The sequence below is a fragment of the Pan paniscus genome, chromosome 21 (assembly GCF_029289425.2).
Source record: "Pan paniscus chromosome 21, NHGRI_mPanPan1-v2.0_pri, whole genome shotgun sequence".
In the NCBI taxonomy this organism is placed as follows: domain Eukaryota; kingdom Metazoa; phylum Chordata; class Mammalia; order Primates; family Hominidae; genus Pan; species Pan paniscus.
In genome coordinates, this window is record NC_073270.2 from 3,992,765 (window position 1) to 4,018,055 (window position 25,291).

At 51.7% G+C, this 25,291-nt stretch overlaps 1 protein-coding gene and 1 pseudogene across 5 annotated transcripts in view; both read left to right on the forward strand.

The window, feature by feature from the left end:
• Nucleotides 1-13,227, forward strand: part of PTPRA (protein tyrosine phosphatase receptor type A) — a 162,406-nt gene extending 149,179 nt beyond the window's left edge. For all 4 annotated transcript variants that reach the window (XM_034947005.3, XM_034947003.4, XM_057300856.2 and 1 more), the window contains 7 exons: nucleotides 1,488-1,581; nucleotides 1,922-1,998; nucleotides 2,512-2,646; nucleotides 10,390-10,515; nucleotides 10,595-10,746; nucleotides 12,019-12,154; nucleotides 12,927-13,227. In XM_034947005.3, the coding sequence (XP_034802896.1) occupies nucleotides 1,488-1,581; nucleotides 1,922-1,998; nucleotides 2,512-2,646; nucleotides 10,390-10,515; nucleotides 10,595-10,746; nucleotides 12,019-12,154; nucleotides 12,927-13,001 (795 nt within the window). In that variant the 3' untranslated portion in view covers nucleotides 13,002-13,227. The remainder of the gene's footprint in view (nucleotides 1-1,487; nucleotides 1,582-1,921; nucleotides 1,999-2,511; nucleotides 2,647-10,389; nucleotides 10,516-10,594; nucleotides 10,747-12,018; nucleotides 12,155-12,926) is intronic.
• A 5,298-nt stretch (nucleotides 13,228-18,525) lies between these two features.
• GNRH2P (gonadotropin releasing hormone 2 pseudogene) lies at nucleotides 18,526-20,655 on the forward strand (annotated as a pseudogene). Its single transcript, NR_160962.1, has 4 exons — nucleotides 18,526-18,569; nucleotides 19,312-19,475; nucleotides 19,607-19,743; nucleotides 20,596-20,655. The product of NR_160962.1 is annotated as a gonadotropin releasing hormone 2 pseudogene (transcript).
• The last annotated feature ends 4,636 nt before the right edge of the window (nucleotides 20,656-25,291 follow it).

Below are 25,291 nucleotides of genomic sequence, written 5' to 3' on the forward strand. Positions count from 1 at the left end.
ACAGCACTTTGGGAGGCTGAGACAGGTGGATCATGAGGTCAGGAGTTCCAGACCAGCCTGGCCAATATGGTGAAACCCCGTCTCTACTAAAAATACAAAAAGTAGCCGGGCATGATGGCACATGCCTGTAGTCCCAGCTACTCAGGAGGCTGAGGCGAGAGAATTGCTTGAACCCGGAAGGCAGAGGTTGCAGTGAGCCGAAATCATGCCACTGCACTCCAGCCTGGGCGACAGAGCGAGACTCCATCTCAAAAAAAAAAAAAAGTGCTTTCTCAGAAGCAGGAGATTCTGGGTTGGGGTGGGGAGGACCACTTAGAGAAGTTCTTCTCAAATACAGCATGTGCACAGATCTCTTTGGGATCCTGTCAAGATGTGGGTTCTGCCAGGCACGGTGGCTCATGCCTGTAATCCCAGCACTTTGGGAGGCCAAGTCAGGCAGATCACCTGAGGTCAGGAGTTCAAGACCAGCCTGGTCAACATGGTGAAACCCCATCACTACTAAAAGTACAAAAATTAGCCAGGCATGGTGGCACACGCCTGTAATCCCAGCTACTCGGGAGGCTGAGGCAGGAGAATCACTTGAACCCAGGAGGCAGAGATTGCAGTGAGCTGAGATTGTGCCACTGCACTCCAGCCTGGGTGACAGAGCAAGACTCTGTCTCAAAAAAAAAAAAAAAAAAAAAAAGATATTAGGTTCTGATTCAGCAGGTATGAGTTAGAGCTTGAGATTCTGCATTTCTTTTTTTCTTTTCTTTTTTTTTGAGATGGAGCTTCACTCTTGTCACCCGGGCTGGGGTGCAATGATGCGATCTCAGCTCACTGCAACCTCTGCCTCCCGGGTTCAAGGGATTCTTCTGTCTCAGCCTCCTAAGTAGCTGGGTCTACAGGCACGTGCCACTACCCCCGGCTAATTTTTAGTAGAGACAGGGTTTCACCATGTTGGCCATGCAGGTCTCAAACTCCTAACCTCAGTTGATTGCCCACCTTGGCCTCCCAAAGTGCTGGGATTACAGGCATGAGCCACCACGCCCGGCTTGAGATTCTGCATTTCTAATAAGATGAAGCCAACGCTGCTGGTGTATGGGCTACACTTTGAGTAGCAAATATCAAGAAGGAGCCTCAATCAGGGGAAGAGAGGATGCAATTCTGAATAAGTTTTTTTGAAGAGCCTTAGGCAGCCTCTGGGGGTGGAGCTGCAGAGTGGACACACTCCCTCCTACGATGCTGGAATCCCTTGCTCCAGGATCACAAAATTCCAAGCCAGGAGAATCTCAAGAGAGTCCACAGGAGCCTGGAAGGTAGCATTTCCCAAACAGTCTCTTGGCTTCAGGGTTCAACAAGAACATATGGGAACAGAGGTCAGGGCCCTGGTGAGAAGAGCAGTATGGAGCCAGAGTGGCCTGGAGGTGCAGGCCAAGGGACAGGCATAATCTTGTCAAGTTCAGTTACTGGGATCAGTAATGTTTCCCCTCCCTTTCCCAATTCAGAAGTTAACATCAATCAAAATCCAGAATGACAAGATGCGGACTGGAAACCTTCCAGCCAACATGAAGAAGAACCGTGTTTTACAGATCATTCCATGTAAGAGTCCTCCCGCCACTCCAAAGCCTTATTGCCCCATCCCTCAATTCCCTCCACCCCTTCCACTTCTCAGGTACTAGTTAATGATTGGCGTGTAGACAAGAACCATGGCGTTGCCTCTTGTTGCACCCACTTAACAACATGGCGTTGCCTTTTGTTGCACCTTAGTGGCTTCTGGAAATAACGTAAAAGCCAAAGGCTTTCTCCCTAATGAGCTAGGAACAGACATGTCCTTGCCCAGCTGGGATTCTGTCTGCCCAGGGCCTGAGGTGGGAGCAATGCAAGGAGAGGGAGAGGACAAATGATATTGGCTAGCCATGAGCCGCTATCCTTCTTACAGATGAATTCAACAGAGTGATCATTCCAGTTAAGCGGGGCGAAGAGAATACAGACTATGTGAACGCATCCTTTATTGATGTAAGTGGTGGGTGTGACCGACCCCTGAGCCCCCAACACCCCGTGGAGATTCAGCCAGCACTTGCAGTGCCTCCCTCCCATACCCGCTGGGGAGGATCATGTTTGAATCAGTCAACAAATAGTGAATTGATACTCACCCACCCACTCACCCTGTGCATTAGGTCTGTCCAGCTCCATAGAGCAGAAGGTGGGGGAAAACAGATGGCATGCAGCAGTATAATACCTGGAAGAAAAAGTTCACAGAGCAGACCACAGCCAAGAGGAAGCTGGCTGCCCTCTGATCTTTCCCATTCCTGCCCTCTTCATCCTAGCTCTAATCCCTGTTCCACTTCCCTGTCTCTTACAGAAAGCAACCAGCTTATCAGATAGGGTTTCGTCCTTGGCCACAGGGGAGCTCTGTCTGGGCTGAGTTTGCCTCCGAGCAGTCCCCATTCCCTTCTAGTGGCCTGTCTTCTCCACTAGTCCCTCTGTGATTAAACCATCTCACCCTTGCAATTAACCTGGCCTGTGCAGGGCTACCGGCAGAAGGACTCCTATATCGCCAGCCAGGGCCCTCTTCTCCACACAATTGAGGACTTCTGGCGAATGATCTGGGAGTGGAAATCCTGCTCTATCGTGATGCTAACAGAACTGGAGGAGAGAGGCCAGGTGAGTTCAAAAGGTCCTGGGTGGTGAGAGACAGAGACAGCATGAAAAGATGTGTGTGTAAATGGGGACGTTGGGAAGGCAAGAAGGTGTTTGGACCTTGTCTTTGACTTATACGGTCCAAAGAGTACGTTTGCATAGTATAAGTACATACTTAAAGGTATATAAATACATATGCATTTCCAGGATTGCCCAGCCAGTTGGTGTCTAAGCAGTCATTAGCTTCTCCCAAGACTAGAAAAGCAATGTGATCTGAGCCTCCATGTTATTCCCAGACAGCTCACACCCTTTCACTTTCTCCTGAATACAGTCCCCCTAGCCTAGCCTTTGCACAGTGCCCCAGGCGGGGCACCCTCTCCTTCCCAGTGCCCCAGGCAGGGCAGATAGGTCAAGGTTCTGAGGTGGACCCAATATGAGTGTCCCTAAGAAGGGATTGCCTCATTGCAATTTGAGAAATTTGAGAAATTATACATTTAGAATTTGAGAAATTATACAAACAAGAAACTTACAGTCTAATATTCAGTAATAAGGAAATCTTTTAAAGAAAAAAGCCCTCAGGTCTATTAAAAAGCAGAGCTGTCCGGAAACTCATACTAAAAAGGGACCCTAGCAGTCCCCTACGTCAGCTTCCTCTCAGTATAGGAAACCTCCTAATATTGCTCCTGAGTCAGAATCATACAGCCTCTACTAAGCACATTCAATCTCAGGGATATCTCCCTCACCCCCACATTATGGGGGGACCCAGTCTGTGTTCTGACAATGCTTATTCTTTTAAAAATTATTTCTGTTAAGGTTGCACATTGCAGCAAATGAGCGGTTCACTATGTCTGGGGTATCACTTAGCAGGGATGAGAATCTAGAGAATGGGCCTGGAGAGAAGCTAGCAAGGCCTGGTGAGAAAATTCCTTCTAAGCCACAGTGAAGAGTTTGGTCTTCCTAAAGCAATTGAAGAGCCCTTGACAACATCCCATTTGTGTTTTTTAAAAAATCCCTCTGGCAGCAGTGAGAAGGACTCATTAGAAATGCGGAAGCTGTGGCAGTAATGCTGGTGGCCTGGACTCGGGTGGTGAGAGGGTGCTGTCCCAGAAAGGGTGAAGTGAGGAGGAATTAAGGATGGCACCCACTCATGACTCATTGAATTTATAGTCAAACATTTAAAATACAAAGTATGTTTTACATTAGTTGTCCCAAGTCACTAGTTGTTCCCCATCTGTACTTGTGTTAACTTTGGTGCAAGGCTTTACACATATTTGCTCACCCTGATGTTTCATTACATCAGGGTTTTTTTTTTTTTTTTTTTTTTTGGTTTGGTTTGTTTGTTTGTTTGTTTGTTTGAGAGAGGGTCTCACTTTGTCACCCAGGCTGGAGTGCAGTGGCACGATCTTGGCTCACTGCAGCCTCAACCTCCCAGGTTCAAGTGATCCTCCCACATAGCCCTCCAAGTAGCTAGGACTAAAGGCACGTGCCACCACGCCCAGCTAGTTTTTGTACTTTTTTGTAGAGACAGGGTTTCACCATGTTGCCCAGGCTGGTCTTGAACTCCTGGGCTCAATTGATCCACCCACCTGGTTGACCCAAAGTGCTAGGATTACAGGTTTGAACCACCTTGCCCGGCACTTTTTTCAATTTTAATCAGTCATTTAACTCATTAGCTATTCTTCCTAGACTTGTATCATGTACCTAATCAACAGACATACTTTGTAGGTCTTCATCATCTTTTTTTTTTTCTTTTTTTTGAGACGGAGTCTCACTCTGTCGCCCAGGCTGGAGTGCAGTGGCACAATATGGGCTCATTGCAACCTCTGCCTCCCAGGTTCTGGCAATTCTCCTGCCATAGCCTCCCTAGTAACTGGGATTAAAGACACCCACCATCATGCCTGGCTAATTTTTGTAGGCACAGGGTTTCACCATGTTGGCCAGGCTTGTCTCAAACTCCTGACCTCAGGTTATCTGCCTGACTCAGCCTCCCAAAGTGCTGGGATTACAGGCGTGAGCCACTGCACCCAGCGTCTTCATCATCATTAATAACAATACTGATGAGGTGGGAGGTTTGGTTAAGGTGCTTGGCTTTGCACTCAAGGAAGCACACACCTGAGTAACAAAAGCTGTTTAGGAAATGAGCCACTGTGTTCTCAGGAGCTAGGTGCCTGTTCCTGCCCTCTCTGATCAGTTGTGATGGAACCTGCAGATCAGACCAGGGCCCTACCTGTGGTTCCTTCTGCACCTCTGCCCTTCAGATATGTGATGGGCAGGACCAAAGAGCAGGCCGAAGAGCTGGAACCACGAGCACAAGGACCATCTCGGCCCACTGCCCTGTGATAAAATGTGGCCCAGTGAACATCTCCGCCTCTGTCCAGTCAGATGCAGGCTCTTCCATCCTTGAAAAGGACCTAGTGAGAGTAAAGGGCAGGGGGGCAGGAAGCATTTCATGTGTGTGGCAGTGGGGAGAAGAGTCGTGCGCACACAAATTCTGCTACCTGTTGAGTGAGGCCTCTCCCTCTACCTTCCACTGTAGCTTATGCTCTGTCTTCCTAGGCCAGTGAAGCAGACAGTAGTGCTTGCCCTCAGAAGCTTCTGAGTGGATTGGAACAGGATGTTAGTGATGTTCTTTACAAGGCCTCACTGGCCCCCAAGTTCACTTTCTGTTCCATTCATGTTGTCAAGTGTAGCTCCCAGAGGTAATTAACGCAATAAGCCTAAATGATGCAATGAAAGGTGCCTACATTTACACAGTGACACTACCATCCTCACCTACAATATTAAGTTCCCAGAGAAAAAAATTCGATCCCATAATATAAATTCTGTACTTACAAATTAAAATCTCGAAGGAATTAAAAATTTTTAATTATCTCCTTCTGCTTTTTTTTTTTTTTTTTTTTTGAGATGGAGTCTCACTCTGTCCACCAGACTGGAGTGCAGTGGCACAATCTCAGCTCGCTGCAACCTCCACCTCCAGGGTTCAAGTGATTCTCCCACCTCAGCCTCCCGAGTAGCTGGGATTACAGGCATGCACTACCATGCCCAGCTAATTTCCATAGTAGAGACAGGGTTTCATCATGTTGGCCATGCTGGTCTCAAACTCCTGACCCCAAGTGACCCGCCCGCCTTAGCCTCCCAGAGTGCTAGGATTACAGGCATGAGCCATTGCGCCTGGCCTCCTTCTGCTCTATTTTAATCAAAAGGGTCCACCAGGATGCCTGGGTTCCCTCAGCAGCTACAGCTTGGACCATCATCAGCCTGGGCAGACAGAGCAGTGCCAGGAACTCCCATGCTGGGTCAGCCCAACCCTAGGCCTCATCCTGCTTCTCTAAAGCATAGTGAAACATGATAGCATTAGTCTCCACAAAGCTGTGTGTCCCCATCACCATGTCAGCCTTAGACCTCATAAGAGACATAAGAGACTTCATGCTATCTGGTGGAAAGACAAAGTAGGAGAAAAGACAGAAAACCTTCCCTGTTTCACTTCTTTAAGATGCTATTATCTAGAGGCCGTAACGTGAACACACAAATCTGAGATGAAACTCCAGTCCCCAGCTTTTCTTCTACTGGTCTTGAATCCCCATTCCCCATCTTCTGTCCCTCACCCACTGATGACTTTAACACCTGGCTTACTGCTCCTTTTGAGCCCCTGTTCCTGACTCTGCTTTTGGAGGCATCAGTCACCATATGGATGATCCATCTATCCTCAATCTTTCTATTCCTCAGCTTCCTCAGCCACCTGATCCCATGGTCAAGTCACCATCTGCCCTGTATCTGCACTGCCCTTGGAATCTCAACAAGGCATCCGCCCTGTTTACTGCCGCCTTCCTCCCACCTCAGTATTCTCTTTTATTCCAGTCATTTTTGTCTTCATCAAGTCCTTAGAGTTATTGATGCCTCCACTTTCTCAACATCAGTCACACCGAACATGTCCTCACCTTCCTCCTTACTCTGTTTTTGTGTTTTTGAGTTTTGTTTTTGAGCGTTTGAGTTTTCTGATTTGAGTTTTTGTGGTATGTCATTATTACCTTTCCTTATTCCCTCATGCTTTCTTACTTTCATGGCAAGCTCTCTAGTAAAACCCAGTTATATGCCTCTATCTGATATAGCAAACATCACTGGGCAAAAACACAAAACAGTGCCAAATGCTCTCACATTGAACTCATGACCACAAATCTCATAGAGGTAATTGGTGCCACCTAGCAATACTATTGCTCTTTCTTTTCTTCCTGAAACCTCCAGCATCTGCTCTTGCCTGTCCCATCATACTCACACCTTAGCTTGTGACCTGGCCTCATTCTTCTCCAAGAAATCAGACAAGAACACTGTCATCCTCCCACCCCCAAACAACCAGCCTCTTCAAATCTGTACCAACTCTCTTCTCTCTTGTTACAGTGGAAAAGGGTTTCTGCATCTCTCAGTCCACCTGTCCACTGTGCTTTTGGCCCCATTCCGTCCTGCCTGCTCAGGGATGTTGCTGCTATAACCATCTTCTCTCCCACCTCCATCAGCAGTTCCCCTCTTTAACCACTACTCTCATCAGCCCATACACGTTACATTTCCTATCTTTTAAAAACAAAAAATCTGCTAATCTCACTTTCCCTTCCACCTACTATCCTATTTCTCTGCACCCCTTCCCAGCAAAAATCCTTTAAAGAATTGGCTTTCGGCCAGGTGCGGTGGCTCACGCCTGTAATCCCAGCATTTTGGGAGGCCAAGGTGGGCGGATCACAAAGTCAGGAGATCGAGACCATGCTGGCCAACATGGCAAAACCCCATCTCTACTAAAAATACAAAAATTAGCTGGGTGCGATGGTGCATGCCTGTGATCCCAGCTACTCGGGAGGCTGAGGCAGGAGAATCGTTTGAACCAGGGAGTTGAAGGTTGCAGTGAGCCAAGATCGCACTACTGCATTCCAGCCTGGTGACAATGTGAGACTCTGTCTCAAAAAAAAAAAGAGTTGGCTTTCTCCCTGCAAGTTCTCTGTTCGCTCTGTTCCTTCCAGGCTTGGCCCCACTGGGACTGCTTTAGTCAAGATCACCAGTGACTGTCCTCTTGCCAAATCCAAAGGTCACTTCTCTTTTCTGATTTTTTTTTTTTTTTTTTTTGTCCTTACAGCAGCATTTGAAAGAGTCAGTGCCTCCCTCCTCTTCCTCAGAACACTTACTTCCATAGCATCACCCCAGTCACTAACCTGGCAGCTCCTTTGTTATGTCTTTGTGATCTCCTCCTCTAAAACATTGGAGTATACTAGACTCAGGCACTAGCCCACTCTGTTTTCTTTTGACACACTAGCCCTTCAGGATCTCAGCCAGTCCTATGGCTTTAAGTACAACCCATATGCCAGGGATCCTCAATCTGCATCTCTAGGCCAGTCACCTGTCCCCCTTCCCAATGTGGGCTCCTGATTTCCTCCTTCCCCCGACACCAGTCCACCCCACTCTTAGCCATCTAAATAAATAGTACCACCTTCTGCCCAGTTGCTCATGTCTAAAATCCGGGAGTTACCTTCCTTACTCCCCTCTCCTCACCCCTCACATCCAGTCTGCCACTGAGTCCTGATACAGGCAGAGCCTCCCCACTTTTCTCCAGCGTAACTGCTGTCATCTGAACAAGCCCTCATCTCTCACTGCTTGCCCGTGGGACTGTGGGCATGACTCATATGCACAGCCTCGTCTGCAGTGGCCTGGCAACTGGTCCTCCTGCTCTCATCCTAACCCACTTTTAGTTTTTCAAATGGCAGCTGCTGGTCCTTTTGAAAATATAAATCATTGTCACTCCTTGTCTTAAAAATCCTGTTTGAGGCCAGGTGCGGCAGCTCACGCCTGTAATCCCAGCATTTTGGGAGGCCGAGGCGGGTGGATCACCTGAGGTCGGGAGTTCGAGACCAGCCTGACCAACATGGAGAAACCCCATTTCTACTAAAAATACAAAATTAGCGGGCATGGTGGTGCATGCCTGTAATCTCAGCTACTGGGGAGGCTGAGGCAGGAGAATCACTTGAACCCGGGAGGCGGAGGTTGCAGTGAGCCAAGATCGCGACATTGCACTCCAGCGTGGGCAATAAGAGTGAAGCTTCATCTCAAAAAAAAAAAGAAACAAAAAATCCTCTTTGGTCTTCCAGAGATCTTGAGAGAAAATCCACCCATGTATACAAAATTTAGAGACTTTTGATCAGATGTGGTGGCTCACGCCTGTATAATCCTACCACTTTGGGAGGCTGAGGCAGGTGGATCACCTGAGGTCAAGAGTTTGAGACCAGCCTGGCCAACATGGTGAAACCCTGTCTCTACTAAAAATATAAAAATTAGCTAGGCATGGTGGCGCACACTTGTAGTCCCAGCTACTTGGGAGTCTGGGATGGGAGAATCACTTGAAACTGGGAGGCGGAGGTTGCAATAAGTCAAGATCATGCCACTGCACTCCAGCCTGGGCAACAGAGCAAGACTCTCTCAAACAAAAAAAAAAAATGAGACTTTTAGTGTTGATACCTAGTCCCTAGACTTGATACGTATTTCTATCTTAGAGATCATGCTCAGTTCCTCCAGCACACACACATTGTGGCTCTCACACCCATGGGGACCTCATGGTTCTGATGGTTTTAAAGGCCCAGTCTTCATCCCAGCTGAGACACTGTGTAAAGCAGTGTTGAGAAGGCACTGTGGTAGCAAAATCCATTCCACCCACCAGTGCCATAAAAACTAATATAATGCCTGATCAAGGTGAGCCTTAATGAGAATTTTTTTTTTGGCTGTTCTGGTTGAAGAGAGGCCCAGGGCACCAATCCCTGAGGCATCCCCAGGGCTTCTAGAGAACATGGGTGAAAAAGCACTAGTCCAGGGCATGTTCTTGATTCACCACTTTAATAATCATGATTTTATTTGGACTGTGAGACTATTCACAATTTCTTTTTCTACTTAATTTTTTTCCAAATCTTTCAATGACATTATATGTATGGTTGAGAATTTTTCAATTGCCAGTAGTGAAGAATCTCAGATCTTACCCCCAAATTCTCTAAAGAAATGGGCAGCATAACTGTGTGATGTTATATTTATGTATTTATGCCTTGGCTTGTTCTGCAGACATTGAACAAATTCATTTACCAGATACTGAGAGCCTACCATGTGCCAGGCATTGTGCAAGGTGTGGGGAATACAGAGATGAAAAGAGACGCAGCCACTCCCACAAGGAGCTGTAGAGGGAAGTGAGCCAGGTGCAAGCAAAGACAGACAGTAGACCACCTCCTGCTCACTAGCAAGGACAGAAAGGCGAGTGCTAGCAACTTGAAGGTACCTTGCAGATCAAAGAGATAAAGGTAAAAGGGAGAAAGGATACTGTGGCCTGGGCGGTGGTGAAGCCCATGGCTGTGTGGGAATGTGAATTGGTTCTGATTTTCTGAATTAGCAGTCTGGCAGATGTAAGCAGCATTAACTATGAAAACACCCCATGGGAGAAAAAGATAGGAATTGGAACGAAGATTTTCACTCCTCCTCCTCTCCCTCCAGCCACCAAGTATTGGATACCCTGTGAGCCTGTAGTCAGAGTTCTTTACAGACCCCGTCAGTGTTTTAGATGGTCTCTGGTGAGGATCGGAGGTTAATTGGAATGATGTGATATAATGATCCTGCAAGTTTTCAATACCTTAGGGACGAAGTATATCAGCATAAGAGGTGGCTGTACTGAGAGGGGTCAGGCTGCTCGTGGGCAGTGCTGCTTCTACACATGTGGTACTCTGAGCTCCTCACCTCTCCAACCTGTCTCTCCAGGAGAAGTGTGCCCAGTACTGGCCATCTGATGGACTGGTGTCCTATGGAGATATTACAGTGGAACTGAAGAAGGAGGAGGAATGTGAGAGCTACACCGTCCGAGACCTCCTGGTCACCAACACCAGGGTAAGATGGGTCGTGGGTGGACTCTGCCCACAGGAAAAGCAGGGTTACCCCTGCCTCCCTGATCCCCTTTTTTCCAAAGGAGAATAAGAGCCGGCAGATCCGGCAGTTCCACTTCCATGGCTGGCCTGAAGTGGGCATCCCCAGTGACGGAAAGGGCATGATCAGCATCATCGCCGCCGTGCAGAAGCAGCAGCAGCAGTCAGGGAACCACCCCATCACCGTGCACTGCAGGTATGGCTCACCCTTGACCTCAGCGGGAGAGAGAAAGCGAGGAGGGGCAGACAGGGGAAGCTGATGACCATGGGTCAGACTGAAGAAAGCCATACAAGAGCAAGATATTGGTGAGCACATAGTAGTTGAGATTGATGCCAAGACAGGATTGGATGCTAAGAGAGAGGGCCTTGGAGCTTGAACTTGGCACAATAAGTGCTAGGGGACTAATGTTCAGATAGTGGGCAGGAGAGCAGCAGGGGAGACTGGCAGTGGAGACGCCGGTTGTGCTATGGAACAGAGGGTGAAAGAGAAGAGGAGTCAAGGGTGTCTCCCAGGTTTGAGCCTGGGTTGGTGTGACCAGCAGAAGAAAGACAGTAAAGAGGCTTGTTTGAGGGGAAAAGTTGAATTTTGTATGGGGCATGTTGCTGGAGATTACGTTTTAGAAAAAATGCACTCCTTTACTTAGAATCCTAACAACAGCTTACAAGGCCCAATATGTTCTGAGGGCTCCCTGGCCAGGGCCGGGAGAGGATGGTGTGCACCACGGGCTGGCTCTGGCCCCACCCCCACCACTCTCTTTTCTTCCTTCATGAACTGCATGGCCTTCAGCACCCTGGGCACACTCCTGCCATGGGCCTGAGATGCCAGTTTCCCAGGCAGCCACAGGGCTTTGCCCAAGCCTTCCCTGAGTACCCTGCCAGAACTCCCACTCCTCTTTTCCCTTCCCTTACCATACATCTTCTTGTCTGGGGACATTGCTAAACCCCACAGTCCCTGCCTCAGAGTAGGCACTCAGTGTCTGGTGAGTGAATCAGCTGATGACATTGAATAGGGGGATATGGTCAAGGTCAGAGTCTGGATTCCGTGGATTTGGGAAGAAAGTGAGAGACATGGAAAGGAATCAGCAGATACACACCAGTGTAGGGAATGGGGTTTGTCAGAAAAAGGGAAAGACAGGACTAGAGCTAGTTCTAACTGAGCGAACAGCAGGTCAGAACAACCTAGGCCAGCATGTGCAGGTGGACAGCAATGGCTCCGTGCTGGTGGGGTGTGAGTGAAGGTCATCCCCCACGGTCCAACAGGTGAGTCCCTCCACAGCACATGGGGCCATGCAGGAAGGGCACAGGGTACACTGCCTCCCGACCCAGAACCCCTCCAGGCTGGGGGGTCCACAGGGCAAAGGCGAGCACCAGCTGCCTGCCCTCACCTCTTCTGCCACTCACCACTGTCACTCACCCCCTTGCACAGAGGGCCATCACAGGTGTGGTAAATGTGTCTGCTCTGTTGCAGCGCTGGGGCAGGAAGGACGGGGACCTTCTGTGCCCTGAGCACCGTCCTGGAGCGTGTGAAAGCAGAGGGGATTTTGGATGTCTTCCAGACTGTCAAGAGCCTGCGGCTACAGAGGCCACACATGGTCCAGACACTGGTATGCTGCCCACATATTTGTCCCTGCCACCACACCACCTGCAGCCCTTCTCTCAGGGAGGAGGCTCTTCAGAGGGGCCCACCCAGTAGTCAGAAGACTGTCTAAACACAGACCTGCCCTTGCCCTCCCAAGGTGCCCCAAATACACAGGAAACATTGGGAGGCAGGATGGCAGCAATGGGAGCATAGCCCCTGTTGCCAGAGGTTAGGCCAGGTTAGAATGGGTGTCTGGGTGCCCCACAGGGCTCATCTGTACTTCTCTGTGCGTCTTGGGTAAGGAAGATCCATGAAGAGTACCTGCCTTTGGGCTTGGGCTCCCTGTTAAGAGGTCTGACTTTTAATAAGCCGCACATCCACAGAGGTTTTCCTGAATCCCACGGAGCTAGAAATGTTTGGGGGGTAAAGAAAAGTGGATGTTAGGAGGTTTGGGAGACGAGGTTCTGAGAGCCAGGGTGCATGCTAGCCTGGCAGCCATAGTAAGCGTGGGCCATGCTCAGCTGCACTGTCTCCCAGCCCAGCACATGCCTGTCTGACCTCTCTGGGGCCTGGGTCAGCTCTGGTCAGCTCTGCTTGTAGAAGGTCTGCTGCATTCAGCCCGGAAGGGGAATGCTGCCAGAACTCTGGCAGGCAGATCAGAGCTCAGGTGAAAGTTCAAAAACATTCAGTTCCTCTTGATTTTCCATCTTCAAAAAAAAAAAATGAGTCTGTTAGGAATTACAGGTACTGTGTGTTCTTCAGTAACCCTGACTTTTTCCCTACCTTTCACTCTCCAGGAACAGTATGAGTTCTGCTACAAGGTGGTGCAGGAATATATTGATGCATTCTCAGATTATGCCAACTTCAAGTAAGCGGCAACAAGGGTCCGTGGACCAGGAGGATTGCCTTTAATATTTTGTAATATTCTGTTTTGTTAATATACCCCAAATTGTGTATATATCTTATAACTGTTTTAGAAATTGGTACATAGGCTTCTATTACCTATTAGGTGGAAATTTTATATGTAAATGTGTTAGCACTGATAGTCCTTTTTCCAATGTTTTATTGGGGAATTAAATAGTGTGATGTTTGGATTGATATCGTGAAATCCTCAGCCGAGAAATTGGGCTGGATTGTGCTTTGGTTAATACATCTTTCCCTAAAGAAGATAAACACAAAATCCATTCCAGGTAGCTCGGCACCAACTAAGAAAAAAAGCACAAAGTTCTCAGAGCTCTCGAGGAAAGTGGTTGTCCCCATACCACCACGCACTGTAAATATCCCTCCCCTCTCTCCCTGGTCCCCTCCCCCATCCCCACCACTGATATCATGGGGAGTAATAGGACCAGAGCGGTATCTCTGGCACCACACTAGGGACTATCAGGTAATAAAAGCTTTGACTCCCTGAGGAAATGTCTCTCCCTTTGTCTGGGGGTGGGGCAGCCATACAGGCCGGAGCTCTCCTCGGCTGTTCATGGCCCTCCTGTTGCTGTTCTCTCTGAGTTATCTGAGAGAGGCCACAGTCCCCCAGCTCCTCCTATCCACCAAACACAGCCCTTCCAGTTCTTAGGTGATCTCCAGGACCCTCCTTTCATTCCCAGCACATCTTTGGTTTAGTGGTCCTGGCCAGCCTCCCTCCCTAGGAAGGTGGCCAGGTCCTCACTGCGTCTCCTTAAGGACAGGGGCACAGGGGAGACTAGAGCTGGCTCAGCTTTGGGCTGAGGCCAGTCTGACCTCTCCAGTCTGTGGTGCTTTGCTACAAAACTGTCTGGATTGTGTCACCCTATCTAGGATAAGTCTTTATGTCCACATATATTGTGTTGAATTGCTCCCATTTTCTTTCATACGTGTCCTCATTTCTGGGACAGTGTGAATGTTTCTCAGATCTAGAAGTCAGATGGTGGGAGTCTTAGATCCGAACTTGGTTTTGAGTGACATGTTAGACAAAAGTGTTGAACTTTTGTTTCTTAAAGAAGCTGGATGTTCATTTATGTCTCCCGTAACAGTCTGTCCTGTCCAGAGACCCAGTATCCTTAGGATATTATTCTCATCCTCATGGTTGAAGCTGGGTCACTGCCATGTCCATAATCCACCCTGAGGAAAGAGCATGGAGAGCCAGCAGCTTCATTTCTAAGGACAGGAAGCCAAATCTGCACTTTTCACTTCCACTCATACTCCACCCCGCATTCCACTCATCAGCTTCACAAGTAGGTTTTCACCTGGTCATAGCTATGCCTAACTACAGGGGGTGCTGGGGAAGTGTGATCTTTTGTTGGGGGCACACTGGGAGAGTGGGTCTGTCCACTGCCTCCCAGCCTCAGAGCAGCTCACCACAGGAGCAGGAGAGTGAACTCGTGGCTGTGGCTGTCAGGCAGGGCCTTTCTTGAAGAGCCAGCACAGGCCTGGGCTCCTCAGAGGCTTCTGGAGTGAGAGATGGCACCTCAGCCTGGTCCATGGAGGCATGTTCAGGGATCAGCACTACTGTGCTTCTTGGAGGAGGTGGGACTTGAGCTGGACCCATGGGAGGCTGGAAATTTAGATGAGTGAAAAGGAGGAAAGGCGAAGTGGAGCCACATTACAGAGGGCCTCAGAGTCCAGATAAAGCAGTTAACATGTAGTGGCTCCAGGAGGGAAGCCTGTCTGTGCACCACATATCCAAGATGTTTGTGGGAAGGAAGGAGATGTGCGGAAGGGACCCAGGAGACCTGCAGGAGGCAAGGGCTGCAACAGACCCCCTCTGGAAGTTTACAGGAGGTGAGTGTGAGTCATTAGAGACATTCAGTTCTGTAGGAACTAACGAACTCCCAAGAGGCAGTAAACTTAAAACTCAGTAGTCTCGATAAGTATGGATAAATTAGGCAAAGACAGATTCTGAGGAATTTCTGGTGAGGGGTGCCAAGTTTGGGGAACAGCCCCTGGCTCCTTGCAAGCTACGCTTCAGTGCTCTGTGTGACCAAGTCCAAGTCGATGCAGGAGGGCAGGCACTGGGTCAGCAAGCCACTCAGTGAATGTGCAGGTGAGGCTGTTCACAGGCGCTTGTGTGCCTCCCAGCAGGCTGCCTTCCATTGCCAAGGCTGGCCTTCAGCAGGGTGCGCCACCATGGCCTGAGTGGTTTTCTGCTGAAGTCCGTGCTGATTTGGCCAGTGGATAGGCATCACCTGGGTGCAAAACCATTGTCTCCAGGTAGGAATGACCTCAGCTGTTTGCTCCCTGTCTCACTCAGCCTGTAGATGTGTCCCTCATCCCTTCGTGCCTCCCTCTTCACTCCTCTTTTACTTTCTACTCGGGGCTTGCATGTTTACAAGAGAGGTGAACCCAACAGAAACTAGTATAGGCCAAAAGGAAAATGTGCTGAAGCTCACACAGCACAGTCGTGTGGAAAAGGCAGGAGTGACTGCTTCATCCAGTGCCCTTCCCACAGCCAGTCAGTTGTGACCCAAGGGGCTTAGGGTAGGAGTGTTTCTCCATAGGGGAAGAGTAACAGCCTGCACCCACCACACACCCAAAGCCCTACATCCTGCCACACTGAGACCTCATTTCATTTGGGCGGGTCCCTCCTGGGTTGCAGTTTCCTTCATTGCTCCCCTGTCCCAAATACTCAAGTCTCTCTCATTAAAAATAAAGAGCAGGCCAGGTGCAGTGGCTCACACCTGTAATCCCACACTTTGGGAGGCCAAGGCGGGTGGATCACTTGAGCCCAGGATTCGAGACCAACCTGGGCAACATGACAAGACCCTGTCTCTACAAAAAATAACAAAAATCAGCCGGGCATGGAGGCACACGCCTGTAGTCCCAGCTACTTGGGAGGCTGAGGTGGAAGGATCACCTGAACCCATGAGGTGGAGGCTACAGTGAGCTGTGATCATGCCACTGCACTCCAGCCTGGGTCAAAGAGTGAGACCCTGTCTCAAAAAAAAAAAAAAAAATAGGCCGGGCACAGTGGCTAATGCCTATAATCCTAGCACTTTGGGAGGCCAAGGTGGACGGATCACCTGAGGTCAGGAGTTCGAGACCAGCCTGGCCAACATGGTGAAACCATCTCTACTAAAAATACAAAAATTAGCCGGGCGTGGTGGCACGTGCCTGTAATCCCAGCTACCGGGGAGGCTGAGGCAAGAGAATCGCTGGAACCTGGGAGGCAGAAACTGCAGTGAACTGAGATCACGCCACTGCACTCCAGCCTGGATGACAGCGAGACTCCATCTCAAAAAAAAAAAAAGAAAAAGAATTAATTAATTAATTAAATGAAGAGCATGTCTCCCACCCCAGGCCTAAGTTCTTCCCTCTATGAGAGACTACTTGAAAAACCTGTACTCTCACTCTTCCCTCTTCCTCACTTCATTCCCACACATTTCTTTTTCATCCCTGCGCACCAAGGTCACCTTGGTGCTAAACACCAGGGATGCATGGTCTCCTCCCCTTTGTGTCACAGGCTGTCCTCTGCCTCTTATCCTCACCCTTTAGCCGCTCCTCCACTGTCTCCTCTCTCAGAGGTCAGGATTCTGGATCTGTCTCTGGACCCTCAGCTCTCCTCCAATCCCAAGTCCCCCACATCCTGGTCGCATGTCAGGGTGGTCCAGAGATGCCTGCCTCCCACTGCCCACACCCAGGGGCCCACCCTCCTTTCCTCTAACCTTCCCACATACTCTGGCCCCATGGATCCACGGCAGTTCCTGCTGGCCCTTCTCCATTTTGTTCCTTATGCTGCACCCCTCTGCTGCCACTCCCTGCGTCCGTGACTCCAGCTCACTCGTCTCTGTCCTTCACCCAGGCCGCCTGCTCAGGGTTTGTGCCCCTCTGTGCTCCTGCAGCACCTGAGTGTTTATTCACCTCTGAACCTCTGCTTTCCCACCTGAGTACGCGCAGCTGCTGGCTGCAGTGACTTCATATCCTGAGGACTGGAGCTCCGTGGTGAACAGATGGCTTTCTATGTTCTAATGAGAGGGATACAAGAGTTCCAGAGTTCTAGTCTGGAAAGGACCAAACATTTCTTAAAAGCTAAGTATGTTGCCGGAAAAAAAAGGGAGCAGAGCTTTCCCCAGGAAGCTTAGCTCTGGTTTAGATTTCTCAGGAAAAGCCAGAATCAAATTACAGAATAAATAAAGGCACCCATCCCCCTTTTAAATGAACCCCAGCTTTGGTGCAGCTTTGAATAAAGCATTCTGTAAACCCCAAGCAGAACTAAACTAGTACATTGAACTTAGATTCATTTTCACTAAACCACAAGCAAATGTTTCCCTAAAAATCACCCAGTTAACAAAGTCTGTGTATTTAAAGCCAAAACAATTTAACGGAACAAACGGGCCACACATTGATTTCTGGTCCCTGCTAATAAGTCAGTCTGGAAATTCACCGGTGTGCCCATCCTGCCTTGGCTGCTGAAGTCCAGGTGTCTAGGGCTGACTGATGCCCATTATGCCTCCCCTCCCCCATCTTTGTCACAGGATTTGACACACCAGCTCTCCAAATGACTCTGGCCACCACAATGCCAAGCCTGACCCTGGCCCTCCCATTTGCTGTTCAGCCCAAGTGCGGAGATTGGCTATTAACCCTGTAAACAGGCCTCTGACCCCCAGAGGCTGATGGCTGGCCAAGGAAAGCCGAGCTGCTGATGCAGACTGGGAAGCAAGAGCCCACTTCCAGCAGCCCAGGCTAGCTGTGTCCAAATCCATGACTGGGGAGGGGTTAGAGCCTTGAGGGACAAAATTATTCTACTGGCTGCTGATGGCCCTAGGGAGACTGCACTGGCCCAACAGCTGGGCCCCATCTCATGGGCCCGCTTCTTCGCCAGGAGAGAAGCCACTCCTGGGTAGGTACTGCCCCACCCAAACCCAGCCATCTGGAGTGACCCAGCCCTGGTTCCCAGGTGTGTGGATGTGAATTGTCCCACCCAACCCACTCTACTACAGTGAGCAAACGGAAGCCCTCTGGGAGAGTGGTCACAGCCTCCCCTGTACCTCTGAACAGCCTGCCAGGCTCCCTACTCTTAGGCCTCCACTGTCCACCAGGGAAAGCCCTGAGCTGGGAGTTGGGGAACCCCCAGGCATTGCCCCTGCCCAGGACACAATTCTCTTTTGGGATCAGGGAGGGCTGTGAGGGCTTTCTAGGTCTCAAGATCAGGAGCTTGAAGATGCAGCCTGGGAAGTGGGAAGGTGAGACCAGGACATAGGCCAGCCTAAAGCAAGAGTCCTGGGCCTGGAGGCTCCTGGGAAGGTGGTGGGGAGGGAGCATGTGTCGGTGGCCTCAGGGCAGCAGCTCCCTGGTGAATGTTCATGGACTGGATGCTCTGGGAAGCGGGTTGGGTGGTGAGCTTCTCTCCTCCCCTCTGAAGACGTCACTGGAGTCTGGGGGTGGAGCTGCCTGGTCTATAAATCCCGGGGCCATCAGGCTAGGGTCCTGCAGCTGCCTGAAGGAGCCATCTCATCCACAGCTCTTCCTCGGTGAGTGGGGAGCCTTCCCTAAGGGCTAGGACACCTGGACCAAGTTTCATCCTGGGCGTATGGTGTGCTGCTCCTCTTCCCCATTCCCAAGTGCCTCCACCCCTGAACCATGCCAGAGAAGTCCCCTTTTCCTCTCCTCTCCCCAACAGCTCTACCATCTATTCTTGTGCTTGTTGCCCCTGGCATGGGAGGGATAAGGGGTAAAAGCACTTGCCCCCATCAACACCACTCATCCATTCCACATCCCCAACTACTATGGAAGAGATACAGCAGGCCACGGAGAAAAGGGCGGAAGGCCTGCCACTCTGGTTCCCTAGCACTGGTGCTCCAAATGCCCCTACGTTGAGAACTCCCCTGACCATCCATCTATCCTCCCATCCATTGGCCTGAATTCAGGTCTCTGTTCCCCTCCAACTTTCTTCCGCTTCTGGAAACTCCTTGAAGGAAAGATGGATGGGCCTGGACAAGTGGGAGGGCCCTCAGAGCTGGCAAGGCAGGTAGCCTCTGTGCCCCAGGCTCAGGGAGAAGGCTCGTCCCCTGGAGCATCGTCCCCTCCTGGGCCAGGATCCCCCAGGATCTGGACCCCTGTATGCTTGGGATGAGGAGCGGTGGCAGAGAGGGAAGGGCATAAGGAGATACCAAAGCTGCCCCTGAGATGCCAGTTTTCCAAGGTGGCCCTGGAGGAAGTAGGGGGATGTGGGGGTGAGGTAAGGCTCCTTGAATGCTGTACCCTGTCCATTAGAGCAGCCATGGCCAGCTCCAGGCGAGGCGGCCTCCTGCTCCTGCTGCTGCTGACTGCCCACCCTGGACCCTCAGAGGCTCAGCACTGGTCCCATGGCTGATACCCTGGAGGAAAGCGAGCCCTCAGCTCAGCCCAGGATCCCCAGAATGCCCTTAGGCCCCCAGGTGGGTGTCTCCCAGCCTGATCAGGAGGAAGAAAGTGATGGCCGGGGGCTCCCCCACCCTCCTGGAGCCTGAGGTCGGGGTAGGGAGGACAGCATCAGTTCCCTTCTAAGGAAGGGCCCTGGACACTGCAGCAGGCAGCCCAGTCCAGACTGCCCATGGCCTCCCAAGTGATGCCCTGGCTCCCCTGGAAGACAGCATGCCCTGGGAGGGCAGGACCACGGCCTGGTGGTCCCTTCGCAGGAAGCGACACCTGGCACGGACACTGCTGGTGAGTAGGGTGAGAGGTCCCCAGCATCAAGACCAGCCACTGGTCATCAGAGGCCACTGTGGCTTAGGGTTGGGTGCTGGGAGGGTGGGGAGAATGAAACACCACTGAGATGCCCCCTGCCACAGCACCCCCAGCCATTTCTCAGTGCCCCTACTGCACACAGCAGGGTGCTGTCTGCTAGCCTTCCTATTTCCCAGGAGGATTCTAGACAATTTACAAAGCACTTGGGTTAAAGACCAAAGTCACTAGTAGACTAGAAGGAGATAATTGTTCTATAAGACAGTGGTGGCCGTGGGGTCCCATAGGCATCCTGACAAGCCAATGACTGTCTTGAGGTGGACAGACCCCGGGCCAGTGGAAAGAGGTGAGGGATGCAACCTCACGCAAACAGACAACAGGGCCAAGAGGACCAGGTGGTGACTGACACGTGCACTAGGAACATCTCAGGGACTGCAGAGCTCCCCAAGACCATAGCAGAAGACAGGCGTGGGGAAATGGTTTGCTACTGTTTTGCAAATCAGACATTTACAGTGCATCAGGAGAGCCCGGTAACTAAAGAAGAAAGTGGTTAGTTCCTACGAGGCAGTCTTACCGCCTGATTTGTGTGTATGTGCTGAGGTTTCTATGCGTCAGGCTTGTTTAGGGTGGACAAGAGGGCATGCCCAAGGGAGCTGGAGATCCCCACACTAGCTGGATCCTCAGGCTTCTAGGGGAGGCGGGGGGGGGGGCGTCCTGCTGTGGGAGGCCACGTGAGGACTGGGGGGGACGAGAGGGGAGAGAACCAGGAAGATGGCAGCTCGGCGGTTACGAGACCAGTGTCCTGAGACATGACCGCCACCTCTCCCTCCGCAGACCGCAGCCCGAGAGCCCCGACCCGCCCCGCCGTCCTCCAATTAAGTGTGACGTTCTCCGAAGCTGTTGCGTCGAGTTCTGTCCTTCGTCCCCTCCCTGTCTTCCCCGCTGAGACCCCTCCCTGTGTGGGGGCTGGAGGGACGCGGGTCCGGCCCCGCGGGCGGGAGTAACTAAGGGATGGCCCCGGGCCCTGGCGGGAAGGCCGGGCCAGAGCCTGGGGGCGGGGTGCGGACGTCCGCAGGGTCGCCGCTTCGGTTCCAGAGGCCACACGGCCGGGCGGGGCGTGAGGGACAGCGCGAGGACTACAGGTCCCAAGGTTCCCCGCGCCGCTTCCGGGACACGGTGGCGTCCCGGCACCGCGGCCGCCGTGAGGAGACTCGGCCATGCTACGCGCGCTGAGCCGCCTGGGCGCGGGGACCCCGTGCAGGCCCCGGGCCCCTCTGGTGCTGCCAGCGCGCGGCCGCAAGACCCGCCACGACCCGCTGGCCAAATCCAAGATCGAGCGAGTGAACATGCCGCCCGCGGTGGACCCTGCGGAGTTCTTCGTGCTGATGGAGCGTTACCAGCACTACCGCCAGACCGTGCGCGCCCTCAGGTGTGCGGCCGGGGGGAGGTGGCCGTCCGCGCGCGCTGGTGACGGTGGGAGTGGGCGGAGAGGGTGCTGATTCCTGGCGCGTCTGCACCCAGGATGGAGTTCGTGTCCGAGGTGCAGAGGAAGGTGCACGAGGCCCGAGCCGGGGTTCTGGCGGAGCGCAAGGCCCTGAAGGACGCCGCCGAGCACCGCGAGCTAATGGCCTGGAACCAGGCGGAGAACCGGCGGCTGCACGAGCTGCGGTGCGTGGGGCGGGAGGCGGGGCGGGGCGGCGCGGCCTGGCCGGCCTGGGAGAAGCCCGGGCCCCGCTCAGCCTCGGCCCCTTGACCCTCACAGGATAGCGAGGCTGCGGCAGGAGGAGCGGGAGCAGGAGCAGCGGCAGGCGTTGGAGCAGGCCCGCAAGGCCGAAGAGGTGCAGGCCTGGGCGCAGCGCAAGGAGCGGGAAGTGCTGCAGCTGCAGGTGGGCAACGTCTCCGGAGGGTGGGACTCCAGCCGGGGACGCGGCTTGGGGGGCACTGGGAATTCTGGGCACCGCGACGCGGGCGCTGGCTATGTGCAGAGACTTACAGTTGGCAGGTCCGGATTTGGAGAGGAGAGTGCCAGTCAGGCGCAAAGACCCGGAGGTGAGCGGAGTAATTGGACGGTGTTAGGTACCTAGCAGGTCTGTGGGAGGGACCCTGCGTTCCACAAAGAGGTTGTATTTTGCATAACAGGTGATGAAGCCATGAAGGGTTAAGTATTTCAGGCTAGGATTAGCAGGTGTGCCACTTAAAAGCAGGGAGACCACTTAGGAGTAATGCAGTGAGAATGGATGAGGCTTGATTTAAAGTAATAGAAGGGTGGCTGGGAGCGGTGGTTCACGCCTGTAATCCCAGTACTATGGGAGGCCGAAGCGGGCGTATCACTTGAGGTCGGGAGTTCGAGTCTAGTCTGGCCAAGCCCCGTCTCTCCTAAAAATACAAAAATTAGCCGGGCGTGGCGTGCGCCAGTAATCCCAGCTACTCGGGAGGCTGAGGCATGAGAATCGCTTGAACCCAGGAGGCAGAGGTTGCAGTGAGCCGAGATGGCGCCACTGCACTCCATCCTGGGCGACAGTGAGACTCCGTCTCAAAAATAAATAAATAAATAAATAAAGTAATGGGGGGAAGGATGAGTTAGAGTGATTCAGAGGGGACCACTGAGGGACGGATTTCACCTACCAGGACGTGAGATTTTCATAGCTGGCACTCGGGGCTATGGCTGAAGTGTCTGAGAAAAGAGGAACGTGGCAAAGCAACCTGATATCACTCCACTGGGAGGCCAGAGGGGCTCTCAAATAGGACCTGGGTTCCAGGCATGCTTCCCCAGGGAGAGCAGGAGCTGCTTTCTCAGTGGGGTGAGAGGCCAGCAGGCTGGGTGGGCTGGCTGGCATGTGCCCAGGGCTCCTGTTCAGCTGGGCTTTTGTCTCCCGATAGGAAGAGGTGAAAAACTTCATCACCCGAGAGAACCTGGAGGCACGGGTGGAAGCAGCATTGGACTCCCGGAAGAACTACAACTGGGCCATCACCAGAGAGGGGCTGGTGGTCAGGCCACAACGCAGGGACTCCTAGGGGCCCAGTAAGGACAGTGCCCGCCAGGGACCATGTATGTATCATGGCGGAAGAGTTGGCCCTGACCTGGAATAAAGCAGTTGGTGCTGCTTATGAGGAAGGTTCAGCCTTATCCAGCACAGCCTTCACGTTTTGCCCTCTGCTGTCACCACTTGGTCAGAAACTTCCAAACGCAGTGCCCTGTTCTGCCCGTGTGTACAGCCTCAGCGCACCAGGAGACCCTAGAGTGGTTTCCATCTCACAGAGAATCAGACAGGGCCACAGCCCCCTCAGGCAGCCAGGTCATCTGAGTATCATTAAGAGTAGTGATGGGAAGATTACAGTCTGAGGGCCAAACGTGCCTGCTTCCTGTTTTTGTAAATAAAGTTTTGTTGGAACACAGCCACACCCATTCATTGACTTCTTTTTACTACGGTGGCAAAGGTGAGTAGTTGCAACAGAGACCATATGAATCCCAAAGACTAAAATCTTTAACTTTTTACAGGAAAAGTGTAGTGATCTCTCATCTGGAGCTTTAGGACTCTAGCCTGGAGCAGATGTCACCCAGGACCTGAGCCACAAGCTAACCATTGGCCAGGCGCCTGCCTCTGCTCTATACTGTGCTTTGCTGGCCAGAGTCTGGTGTATCCAAGACCCAGAAGGCAAAGAGGAGACCCCATATTTTTTTCTGGGTTCCACAAAAAGGTTGTATTTTGCCTTACAGGTAATGAAGCCATGAAGAATTAAATATTCTAGGCTAGGATTAGCAGGTGTGTGACTTAAAAGCAGGGAGACCATTAGGAGTGGGTCTCTCCACCCATGGCCTCAGTGACCTACATTTGCCCTGGCATTGCCATTGCCCTTGGGCCACCCAGCAGATGGCTGCTGGCAGGGGAGACATGGTTGACCAAGATTTTATGAGGTTAGTGTGGCTTAGCAAGCACTTGGACCAAACTCTATGGGTACCAGGACTACCTGTGATGATGAAGAGAGTATATAGATCCATAGTCCCTGTTCCGATGCAGGCCCTCAAGCAGTGTCTGGGATGAGCTGGAGGAATGTTTCTCAACCAGAGCAGCTTCCGTTTGCTGCCATGCACATGAACTCCAGCTTCTCTCCATGACTCCCACTTTGCAGGGAAGGCCTAGGGACCCCCAAGAAATGAAAACCTTTTAGGGTGTATGGGCCACTCTTATTGCAGGTGAGAAAGCAGGTAATAAGGTACAAGCAGAGGTGGTGCCTGGCACCCAGCCCTCCTCAGAGCACTGCACTCCTGAGAACCTTGGCCTCCCTCCTTAGGCTGGTAATAGCTCTTCTCCCCCAGCATCAACTCTGGCCAGAGCACAGTGGCATCCCTGCTTTTAGGTGTGAGGCATCTGGAGTGAGACCTGATGGGCACACATGGGCAGTGGTTTGATGATGTCTTCCGTGGTCTCGGGCTTCGTCATGGTGAAGAGTGGGCCATCTGGCCCCCTGCATTGGAAGCCTTTGGTGATGTGGCACATAGGCCTGTGTTAGGAAGTCCAGTTTTATGTAACATACTCCTCCCTGGACCTCCTTGTCTCCATCTTCCAGTTTTATTCTTTCCAAGGCCTCTGTACCGGGATCCAGATGTAAGCCATCTGTCTGTTCAGACAGAGGACACACTGACCTTGAAGCTCTGTCTTTGGGCTGATTCCACTGCTGTCCAGCATGGGGCTGGAACTCAGCATTCACTGCTGATGCTGTTATGTCATGCAGAACCACCTGGGAACCAAGTGTCACGTTTTTATTCTCTACCCACAGCCACCTTGCTGGTGTAGGCACCACTAGGCAGCTTACTGGTACCTTCAGGGTTAACTCAAACCCACTGCCATCTGTACCTGCTTCTAATGGAACATTGAGTGCAGCCAGGTGCACAGGTAGCCTCTCAGATCCCAACCAGTCCAGGTTGCAGAGTCATGTGATGCCCCAGGGTAGTGATGCCTGATCTCCGCAGAACCCTGGATAGTTAACCTGATGGGCATGGCCTTGCTCAAAACACCAGGGTCTCTTCAGATCCTTACCTCAAGTTCCTAGTAGGGCTTGGATCTGTTACAGACAATGAGCTCTGCAGGGTTTTAAGGGGGAGAGTTGCCAGAATCATGCTGCAGCCTGGACCACCAAGAGAATATCTTGCTCAAGCTCCACTTGTGGGTGGTAGATTTGGGGTCTAGCTGGTAAATGCATTTGGAGCAGAACACCCAAATGTAAGTGCTTTCACTAAGATGGGAGGAGGCCCACCAGGCTTTGTGGGATAGACAGGATGGACCAGCATTTGTGAGTGGCAAGTTTTTCCCGAAGGACCCAATCAAGTATAGATGTTTTACCACGAAACGGGATTCTTGCCCCTTCCAGTTGTCTAGAATAAGCATGATGTCAATGACTGGCCCCCGCATGCTGTCCTGGGGATGGATGGTGTAGGTCTTGAGGATCTGGTTATGCAAAACTGTAGAGTTGTTCATCTCTCGGGCTGAATTGTGAAGGTGTACTGCTTCTAGGTGAAAGCAAGCTGCTT